The 11,619-nt window shown below is 38.9% G+C and overlaps 1 protein-coding gene and 1 pseudogene across 8 annotated transcripts in view; both read left to right on the plus strand.

Annotated features, from left to right (window-relative positions):
* The window catches only part of Akap13 (A-kinase anchoring protein 13), a 289,605-nt gene that overhangs the window by 196,030 nt on the left and 81,956 nt on the right, over positions 1–11,619 (plus strand). For all 8 annotated transcript variants that reach the window (XM_029539287.1, XM_029539292.1, XM_029539294.1 and 5 more), the window contains 2 exons: positions 3,581–3,656; positions 6,905–7,041. In XM_029539287.1, coding sequence (XP_029395147.1) covers positions 3,581–3,656; positions 6,905–7,041 — 213 coding nt within the window. The remainder of the gene's footprint in view (positions 1–3,580; positions 3,657–6,904; positions 7,042–11,619) is intronic.
* On the plus strand, positions 9,226–9,314 carry LOC115062781 (annotated as a pseudogene).

Here is an 11,619-nt window from a genome sequence, read left to right on the forward strand (position 1 = left end):
AACTTTTATATTCATATCCTTTCATATCCTGAAAATATCATCAATGAATATTTAATACTATCCCTAACTGAGGATCCTATATCTAATGTTGAATACTAAATTGTTTCAAAACATACAAAGTATTTTTGGGGAGTTAAGCATAGTAAAAGAGCATAAAATATTAAAAATGAATCATTAAGAAATATATTCAGAAGCCTTTATATAATACCACATGACATAGTGAGAGAGTATTTAAAAACTCACTATATATCTGTGTGCATTGTCAATCAGTTTACTTAAAAAAGATTATCAGTGTTTCTTAAGAGAGAAATTATTATCAGTAAGCATATTTTAAATTTTTCAAAATAGCAAAAACTCTTTGAAGTTAAACATTAAGAAAATGCTAACATCAAGCACAGTGAGAAAAATTATCAATGATATTTCCATGATGTTTGTAGAACATGATTTTAATATTTTCAACTGTTAATTTTCAACAAACAATAATTATTTTAAGATATATTTTGTTATTATGTCTCCCTTTTCATTTCTAATTTTATTAATTTGGATACTGTCTCTATGCCCTCTGGTTAGTCTGGCTAAGGGTTTGTCTATCTTGTTGATTTTCTCAAAAACAAACAACAACAACAACAAAAAAAACCCAGCTCCTGGTTTTGTTGATTCTTTGTATAGTTCTTTTTTTTTTTTTTTTTTTTTCTGTTTGGTTGATTTCAGCCCTGAGTTTGATTATTTCCTGCGGGCTACTCCTCTTGGGTGTATTTGCTTCTTTTTGTTATAGAGCTTTCAGATGTGCTGTCAAGCTGCTAGTGTAAGCTCTCTTAAGTTTCTTTTTGGAGGCACTTAAAGCTATGACTTTTCCTCTTAGTAATGCTTTCATTGTGTCCCATAAGTTTTGGTATGATGTGTCTTCATTTTCATTATCATTAAATTCTAAAAAGCCTTTAATGTCTTTATTTCTTCCTTGGCCAAGTTATCGTATGATAACTTTTTTTTTTTTTTTTTTTGGATAACTTTTGGTTGAAAGTTGATTTTATTCGATATTAAAATGGCTACTCCAGCTTGTTTCTTTGGACCATTTGCTTGGAAAACTGTTTTCCAACCTTTAACTCTGAGGTAGTGCCTGCCTTTGTCACTGAGGTGTGTTTCCTGTATGCAGCAAAATTCTGGGTCCTGATTACATATCCAGTCTGTTAGTCTATGTCTTTGGTGGGGAATTGAGTCCATTGATGTTAAGAGATATTAAGGAAAAGTGATTGTTGCTTCCTCTTATTTTTTCTGTTAGAGGTAGAATTATGGTTGTGTGGCTATCTTCCTTTGGGTTTGTTGAAAGATTGCTTTCTTGCTTTTTCTAGGGTGTAGTTTCCCTCCCTGTGTTTGTGTTTTTCATCTATTATCTTTCGTAGGGCTCAATTTGTGGGAAGATACTGTGTAAATTTGGTTTTATCATGGAATATCTTGTTTTCTCCATCTATGGTAGTTGAGAGTTCTGTTGGGTATAGTAGCCTTGGCTGGCATTTGTGTTCTCTTAGGGTCTGTGTGGCATCTGCCCAGGATCTTCTAGCTTTCAGAGTCTCTGGTGAGAAGTCTGGTGTAATTCTGATAGGTCTGCCTTTATATGTTACTTGACCTTTTTCCCTTACTGCTTTTAATATTCTTTCTTTGTTTTGTGCATTTGGTGTTTTGATTTTTATGTAACGGGAGGAATTTCATTTCTTGTCCGGTTATTTGGAGTTCTGTAGGCTTCTTATATGTTCATATGCATTTCTTTCTTTAGGTTAGGGAAGTTTTCTTCTATAATTTTGTTGAAGATATTTATTGGCCCTTTAAGTTGGGAATCATCACTCTCTTCTATACCTATTATCCTTAGGTTTAGTTTTCTCTTTGTGTCCTGGATTTCCTGGGTATTTTGGGTTAGTTTTTTGCATTTTGCATTTTCTTTGTTCTGTCAATGTTTTCTATGGTATCTTCCGCACCTGAGATTCTGTCTTCTCTTTTATTCTGTTGGAGATGCTAGCATCTATGACTCCTGATCTCTTTCCTAGGTTTTCTAACTCCAAGATTACCTCCCTTTGTGATTTATTGTTTCAATTTCCATTTTTAGATCTTGGAAGGTTTTGTTCATTTCCTTCACCTGTTTGTGTTTTCCTATAATTCTTTAAGGGATTTTTGTGTTTCATCTTTAAGGGCTTCTAGCTGTTTACCTGTGTTCTCCTGTATTTCTTTAAGGGAGTTATTTATGTCCTTTTTTTTTTTTTAATTTATTTATGTCCTCCTTAAAGCCCTCTATCATCATCATGAGAAGTGATTTTAGATCCAAATCTTGCTTTTCCAGTGTGGTGGTGTATCCAGGGCTTGCTATGATGGGAGAAGTAGGTTCTAATGATGCCAAGTAACCTTGGTTTCTGTTGCTTATGTTCCTATGCTTGCCTTCTGCCATCTGGTTATCTCTAGTACTACCTGCCTTTGCTATATCTGACTGGAGCCTGTCCTTCCTGTGATCCTGATTGTGTCAGAACTCCTCAGAGTCCAGCTGTCTCTGTGATCCTGTGATTCTAGAATCCTGTGATCCTGAGATCATCCTGGATGTGTCAGAGCTCCTGGGATGACCAGACTGACTCTGGGACCCTGAGATCCTGATGTGAAAAAGCTCCTGGGGATCCTGGGCATGTTAGTGCACTGGGAGTGGTGCTTCTTCTGGGTGTTGTAATACTGGTGCCGAATTTGCGCCTAAAGTCTGCTCAGAGCACATCTGATCCTATGATCCTGGACATGTTAAAGTGCCTGGGAGTAGAACTTCTTCTGGGTGTTGTGGGACAGGCTGCAGGGTTTGGGCCAAAGGTCTGCTAAGGGCACCAGCCTAGACTGGAAGGTGCCCAGATCCCACTGGTCCCAGTTACTTCTGATGGTGGGGCAGATGTTGTGTCCTCCTCAACTCCGATCCTATGATACTAAGTGTGTTAGAGCGCCTGGGAGTGGAGCTTCCTCTGGGTGTTGTGGGACTGGCTGCAGAGTTCGCACCCAAGGTCTGCTCAGGGCACTTGCCCAGACAGGAAGGAACCCATGCTACTGGTTGGGCAGAGTTCCTGGGTGCCTGGGTCCCCTGGTCCCAGTTACTTCTGGTGTTAGGGCAGATGTTGTGTTCTTCTCACCTCTCAAGTACTGAATTCTTAACATGGCACCTGATGTATAGTTATTCTTAAATAGGAATCATTTTGTATTTTTAAAATTCTCAAATTTTATGTACTTTTCAAATTTGCCAAGTTACAACACCAAATAAGTGTTTTAGTATTTTTTTTCTTTTTATTTGTTAATTTCTTTATTTCACCCTTGGTCTAAACTATGACTTGCCTTTTGTGGATCTTTTCTCATTGATTTCCCATGCCATTTTTACTGACAGTCTTTTCAGAGCTTTCAGCTAAATGTAGACTGCCTTATTTTTATTACGGTAAAGTTTTGTTTTCTTTCCTGGCATAACTTTACCTACCTTGCATTAAATACTAACTGTCAGAGGGAACAATACATAAATTTTTCTGAAGCTATGAAGTTTCCTTATTGTCTGAAACAAATTATTTGTGTCTTCCAGATCAACCGAGAAAGCTGGTGTGCCATAGAGCCCTGCCCTGAAGCAGCATCTCTCTTAGCTTCCAAAGAGAGCTCAGGTATGCATGCTCATAGTCCTGCTCTACAAGAAATAATTTGATGTTGTGACCTGCCATTCTTAAGTACACTAAATAGCAAACTAGAAGAAGATGTGTGTGTGTGTGGTTTCGTTTTATAAGCATCTGACTTCACAATTGAGATAAAGGCACACGAGTTTTCCTTATTTTAGGAATTAATAGTAATTTTATTAATTATGAGGCTATGAGTTGTTCATCATTTGTAAGGGAATCCAGTGGTATAAAATTATAAATACATGTTGCTGGGACCAAACCTGTGGTTCTTAATTTTGGCTGTATTGATGCAAAAACAAAGAGAAACTGTAGGTCTTGCCTTAGGTGGAATAAGAGGTAGTTTATTCTAGAGCCAAACTTGAGTATCAAGAACAGGAACATGGATTCAGGATACCCCAAATTCCATGTTCCAATAGAGAAGCAGTTTCATAAAGCTTTTACAGCAATAAAGCATGGAAAGCCATAAATCAAGACACCTTTTATATACATTGATGGAAACATCAGAGAGGCAGCTACTACAAGAAGGGTAATGCTCTGCTGTGAGTCCCAGATGCCATCTGATAATGTTTTTAGCTTTGAGATTGGTGGAAGGTAGTGGTCTGCTATGTATAGATTCCAAAAGTGTTGTATCTGTTACTCAAATGATACTAGTTCCAACATAGAGGGGGACAAGGAATAGCTATTCCGGGGGCTAAAGCTAACCCAGACAAGGTCATCAATCACAGGACCTACAACATTCCAACTTCCCCATGTCACTGCAGTCTGTGCAGATACAGCTTTGTCCCAAGAAATCTCTCTCTCTCTCTCTCTCTCTCTCTCTCTCTCTCTCATTCATATATATATGAATGATATGGGCAAGAGAGCTTTGAAAATGCATGATGCATTGGTCTTGGCCTTAGTGGGTCAGGGTTGGGATGCAGCATGGACATCTACTAGAATCTTTAAGGCTCCTGTTATCCTGCATAGGCAGAATTGTCAGAAGTCTTTTGTTACATGTCCATAATATATTAGTAATAACAAATAAAGATCTTGCCTGACAATAACACTAGTTAGGAGTACTAACTTTACCCCATATTCAGCCAGTTCTTTTTTTTTTATTCATAAGTACATTGTAGCTGTCTTCAGATGCACCAGAATAGAGTGAAGATCACCTGAAGAGATCTCATCACAGGTGGTTGTTAGCCACCATGTGGTTGCTGGGATTTGAACTCAGGACCTTTGGGAGAGCAGTCAGTGCTCTTACCCCCTGAGCCATCTCACCAGCCCCGAGTCAATTCTGATATAAGATCTATTCCCCAGTGTCTGGGTTCCACTGTCTTTTGTCTGTAAAGTATTACTAGGCTGGCTGCATACACAGACATCAAGGTGAATGACTGTCTCTGAGCTCACTCCTGTGCTGGCTTCTGTACTGCTAAAGGAGCAATCGTACTTTATATTTTTGAGTTCTCCAGTCTGCTTTACCAACAAAGACTCTATTTACAGTTCTCAACTTGACTGTATTACATACAAAGGAAGTATTGAAAACAAATGTTGAATGTGTTTTCTTCAGTATTTTTCACACTTCTTGAGAGTGCTGTTTAGGAATATTATGCTATGATTATATCTGGGGCCTACAGATTCAGAGGTGCTGGAAGTAAAAGTATACCCACACCCGTGTTTTGGTTCCTTTCGCTATCAGGGACTTTTCTGAAAGTGTAAGTGGCCACCCCAGGGTGAAAGCTTCTGCCATGTAATTATTGAGCGAAATTTGAGCATTCATAATACAGAAGGACTTCTAGAAATAATGGCACAATCTATTCCTTTAAGGATCTGAATTTCTGTTGTAGTCTTTGTCAGGTCATCATTGTACAAATTGTTGAAACACCTCTTTACACTGTAACTTCCAGAACAAGTAGTTTGGCCATATATTGAGGATTAATGAAGCCTGAACTTTTTTTTGGCATATGTATCACATACCTGTATTGTGCTACATGCCAGATGTCCAGTTATTACATTTCTAGTGCTGTTAACTGACAGTGTGACTCTTTAGAGTTTTACTGATCATCCCATTTTAATGATATAGAAGTGAAAATTACCTGGGTTAATTACCTGGAATTTTTCTTTTAAGCGAGATGAATATAAACATTCTAAAATCATTGTCTTTCACTCTGGTTTACTTTAAACTTTACTATATTGCACTTCATTCATTAAGAAGTGAGTGTAGGAAGACAGGATTCTGTTTCTTTTGAAAATATCTCAGCATATGTGACATCGGTGTACATTAAGTTTGTCTTTAGGGATCCCTACATCCTGTGAAGGTCATGGTAGGGTTGTAATGGTTTATAGTTGCTCTCTTCCTGTACTCCTTTTTTCCCCTCCATATTTCGTCTTTCCTCCAAACAGTCAGTTTAATGCCACACATTAACCCTCTTCTTATCCCAAACTGGGTTTGTAGCCTTGTGCTAGCTTGGCTTTAGTTTGGGGGTGAGGTACTTCTAGCAGAGCTGAATCTATGGATACTTTATGAGAATGTATCCTGTGGGTTTCTTTTCTAGGCTGGAATTTAGGCAGAGTCTTTAGGTTACCAGCTAGCCCTCTAGCAGCTCAGCATCACTGCCATGGCAGCCTTTCCTTTTAGCCAGCACCCCCAGATACCCTCAATTACAATATGAAGATTTTTGGCATTTTCCAAGTAGTAAAAGGGGCAGGAATAGAAATATCACGACGCCACCGACTGTAGTTTTTGTGCACTATATAGAATGGAGGGTGGGGTGGCTAGAATACCTATCATTTAAGGTCCTTTGAAGAAGCCGTACTATTTACATTGAACAAATATTCTGAAATTATCCACCAAATTCATAATTGTGACTAACAGATTTAAGATTAACTCAAAGGTCCTGCCTCACTTTTTATGGTATTCCTTATATAATTTTGCAATGAAATTGTCTCTTAATATATTCATTTATACCACAAGATTGTGAATAACCCATTCATTCTGCAAGCACACTCTAATGATCTTCCTAGGACCTAGCCAAATGCCTAACAGAAAAAATGACTATATCAGTTAATATACCTAAAAGCTCCTCATTAGACCATGTCTTTTCTAACTTTGTAAATAATCTAAAATGGAAGAAAGGCTGGGAAAGCAAAGAGGTAGGTGAACAATAAAAAAAAAAAAAAATGACTGTATATTGGTATGAAACAGAAAGTAAATTTTTAAAAAAGTAGCTATTGGTTAAATAAATGTTCTTTTTCAGAATGCAGAAGCTTCATAGATGTTGGACTGGGCACAGAGTGTGCCTCAAAAGAAGGCGTGCTCCAGAGAGTGTCAGGGAGTGATTCCGACCTCTTTCACTCACCCAGTGATGAAATGGACAGCATCATCTTCTCAAAGGTACTGGATGAACCTTCTCGTTTTGACCAGCAGCTCTCCTGGTTTCCTCTGGCCTCACTTTTAACCCCTCTTTCACTGTGATTTTTCCCCTTGGGCTTGATGTCGCATATGACTCTAGCTAGTGAGTTGTGATCCAGGCAGGCCATGTATTCTGAGTGACTTAAGGGGACTTATTTTGCCTTGGCTGCATTTTTGCTTTGTTCCTCCCTTCTCTTTCTAAGCTGCAACAGACAACCTAGCTAGACCACTCACAGAGGCATGCAAGTGTTCTGTTTAAAGAAGGGAAGTCCGTATTGCCAGGGCTTAGAAAGGGCATTGGCCACATTTATTAGATTTATTTTCTGAAAAATCATAGCTGATTACATGAGTTTAAGCTTGCATTAAAGTCAAAAGGCGTGGGAGTTCCTTTAGAATGAACTAAGTCAGATGACAGTGAACACCCTTCAGTGGTTAGGAAAGGACCACAGCTCAGACCATATGATGTCATATACATAAACTAACCATAGAGTCATTCTGATTAATGTGTGGATGCCTGAAACTTACAGCTAAGCCTGATGAAGTCATCTTTCTTCCAGACTGCTTAATTGGGACTTTCTAGATCTATGGTAGAGAACTTGACCTTTTTCTCTAGTGAGGAGCTAGGGAAGATGGAGGTTGGGGGCTTGGGTTTATTTCTATTTGCAGCAGATGCCTTTCCCACAGCACAGAGGGCAGGTCACACTGTACTCAGTTACATGCCACAAGTGCTTTTCCTAATAGTAAGGACCAAAGGGGCAAAGCTGTGGTAGCAGCTGTGAAGAAGTGTCTTCCTTGTTTCATAACTTTGAAGCCATGCTGAGAGCAGCTTTGTTAGTGGGTGATTCGGCTATCCAAAACAGTGAGTGCAATACTCCCGTGTTTTAACTGATACGGTATAGAAATGTTAGCATAATATTCAAGACTTCTGAGCTTCTCGCTTTGTCCGGCGCTCCTCTTCCATTTGTCCTTCTCTAATGCGCTCTACCCTGTTCCTTTGACAGTCTTCTGAAGGGCCTTGGAAAGATTATGGCGAAACCTTGGGATTTCTGTCTTGTCACTTGCTGGCTACGCGTGGTGTCACATGCCTGTGATCCAGCACTCAGGAGGCTAGGGTAGAAGGACTGTGAGCTTGATGTAGTAATTCAGCCAAGTCTTACGGGATTGAAGAAGGGAAGACTGGCCTTTGAAGCTATATAAGAAGAGAAAACCCAATGTTTCTTGTTTTACCTGCCTGCCTTCCTCACTCTTTCCCTTCCTTCTGTTCCTACACCCATTTTCTAAATTACACTTTTAGGAGGGATATGTGCTTCCGTGCTCATGTAGAAGTCAGGTTAACGATTCTAACTTTAAAGTTAGCTCATAATGCCTGGAGCTGCATAATAAATAGTTTAAAAATTATCAAACAATTATATGTGCATGTCTAACTAATGGTAAAAAGATTTTTTAGATTTATTTTTATGTTTAAGTATGTGTTGGGGGGGGGTGCATATGGAGGCCAGAAGCAGGCATTAGGTCCCTTAGAGCTGGCATTACATACTGTATAAGTTACCAACATTAATTCTGAGAACTGAACTCAAGTTCTTTGGAAGAGCAACAAACATTCTTAACTGCTGAGCCATCTCTCCAGCTTAACTTTTGTTTTTTAAGTTGAATAATCTTCCTTCAGGAAATATTTGCTTGCCTACCTCTTAGATATATAGCATGTGAGCAGTTTGTTCCTGGTATTACACCCTCTCTGTGCAGAAAAAAATTTATAAAAAGGACCTTTGCTAGATACTGCACATTTTTTCCCAGGGAGAATAGACAACAACTGTTTTTAAAGCTGAAGCCTGTAACTCAGACAAACTTCCACCTACATTGTAGACTCTCAGTGCTTTAGAGACAGCCAGGCAGGGTAAATGAACTTTCACCTCCTCAAGAGTGCATGGGAATGTCCAGATGGCCTGAGATCGGGTCGGGGGGGGGGGGGTGGGGATGACCAAGAGTCCTTGGAATAACTAATTTTCCTAGTTAATAATATTGACAAGGCACCCACTCACCTGAATATTTCTATATATGTTTATCTCATTTCATAAGTCCAGCAACCAATTTTTTTTTTTTTTTTTGTCTCTCATACCATACAAGAAACAGAGGTTTAGATTGGTGTGCTGGCTAGTTTTATGTCACCTTGGTCCAGGCTAGAGTCATTTGAACAGAGATTAGCATGGCCCCTGTGGAAGGATGACATGCAAATATATGAAGCGTTCCATATTTTTCCAGGGTGGAAGTGGGGGAGCACCCTCTTAGAGGCAGGGGAAGGGGGATGGGATAAGGGGTTTCCAGAGGGGAGACCTGAAAGGGGGGTAACATTTGAAATGCAAATAAAATATCCAATGAGAGAGAGAGACCAAGAGACATAGAGAGACAGAGGCACCCCTACCAGATTGGCCTGTGGCTAAGACAGTGCTTCATTTTCTTGATTGGTGATTGATGGGGGAGGGCCCAGCTCACTGTAGGCGGGGCCACTCCTGGGCTGGTGATCTTTGGTGTAAGAAGGCAGTCTGAGCAGGCCGAGAAGAGCAGAGCCTGTAGGCAATACTCTTCCATGACCTCTGTATCTGCTCCTCTGGGTCCCTGCCCTGTTTGAGTTCCCACCTTGAGTTCTCTCAGTGTTGGACTGTCATATAGATATAGAGTAAAATAAAATCTTTTCTCCCCAAGTTACTTTCGGTCATGATATTCTATCAAAGCAATAGAAACCCTAAGACAAATGATAAACAAGTTTGTCTAAAGTAACTGAATGCCTGAGGAGAACTTAGATTTGCACTGAGGCTTGACTCTATCATCTCTCCCCTGTTTTGTTGCTTTACTTTCAGTTTCTTCAGGATGACTCTAAAAACCAGTTGACAGGCAGACCCTCAATTCTGCTTTCCTAAAGTCATTCTTCTCTGGCCATTCTTTTTTTTTTTTTTTTAATATTTATCATATGTAAGTACACTGTAGCTGTCTACAGACATTCCAGAAGAGGGAGTCAGATCTTGTTAAGGATGGTTGTGAACCACCATGTGGTTGCTGGGATTTGAACTCTGCACCTTTGGAAGAGCAGTCTGGTGCTCTTACCCGCTGAGCCATCTCACCAGCCCTTCTCTGGCCATTCTTACAGTGTGTGCTGTGCAACGTCAGTTACTTTGTGTCTTCCTAGGGCATTAAGTTCCTCTCTTTCAGACTTTTGGGGTTTGGAGGGAATCTTTAGGCAAGCCATTGCAACATGCTTTTCTGTGAACTGTGAGTGGTGCATTAGCTCACTTCCTGTAGCCATTTATTTATCTTTAGCCCTTTGGAGGTCTCTGTAACAACATGCACCTCCTGGGAAATGTGACTCTTTGGTGAGTGTTGAGAACTTTGTTTATTCTTAGAAATACTTGCCTGTTCCTAAGGTCATTAGATCCGCAGCATACATTTATACTTTGTTTTTAAACTGAGATGAAATCCTGCAATTCTTTTTGGAACTATCCGAGAAAGAAAGTATGTAATCATAAAATATAGTTGGGGTAAATAACTGATTCAGGACTTAAGATTCTTAGGTAGAATACTCTACATAAAAAGATAACATGATTTGGGGCATGTCATGAGTGTTTAAAATGTTAGTTGTTTTTCAAGGCAGTAGTATGTCTTATGTATAATATAAATAATAAATACTAGCTGAATAAATGAAAGGCTATTTATTGGTAGTATTAAACATGATTCCTTTAGCTATAGTAACTGTATAAAATTTGTGGTAGTTTTGTCTTTCTTGTGTTTAGCAATATAGTATTTATCTTTTTGTGGATAGATACAGATAGTATAACTTTCTAGGAGAACTAAACAGGCATTTTCCCCAAAATACTGTATTATAAAAACACAGGGAAAAATAGGACTGTTGAATTTTGCAGGGAGCACCCATCCATTTATCTTCCAGCTGCCATCATTTTTTATATTATGTTTACATCATTTTTTATATTATGTTTACTTACTACATAGATGTGTTCTGTTTACACCAGTCTTCCTAAACTTGATGGTATATTTCAAAAATTACAGGTATGTCTGTACACAGGTGTAAATTCTTAGAATCAGTATTCGTCAAAGGTTGATGAATTTGGGGGAGATACATTTTATATGTAAATATATGTATAATTTGTATATAAACCCTGAAAATCCATTTGTTTCTGGTTTTTCAAAACAGAGCCATTTTGTGTAGCCTTAGCTATCCTAGAACTTGCTCTGTAGACAAGGCTGTCTTAGAACTCACAGAGATTCACCTGCCTCAGCCTCTAGTTGCTAGAAGTGCTGGAATTAAAGGCATGTACTACAACTGTCTAGCTTTGGTTGATGGTTGGTTGATCGGTTGGTCAGTCGGTTTTTTAAGACAAGGTTTTCCTGCATAGACCAGACTGTTCTGGAACTTGTTCTGTAAACCAGACTGACCTCAAAATCTGCCTTCTTCTACCTCCTGAGTGCTGAAATTAACCACGCACACCACCACCACCTAGCTTGGTTGCTTTTTTTTTTTTTTAACAGTTTTGCTTTCTTTTTTTTTTTTTT

This window comes from Mus pahari, chromosome 1 (assembly GCF_900095145.1).
Source record: "Mus pahari chromosome 1, PAHARI_EIJ_v1.1, whole genome shotgun sequence".
In the NCBI taxonomy this organism is placed as follows: domain Eukaryota; kingdom Metazoa; phylum Chordata; class Mammalia; order Rodentia; family Muridae; genus Mus; species Mus pahari.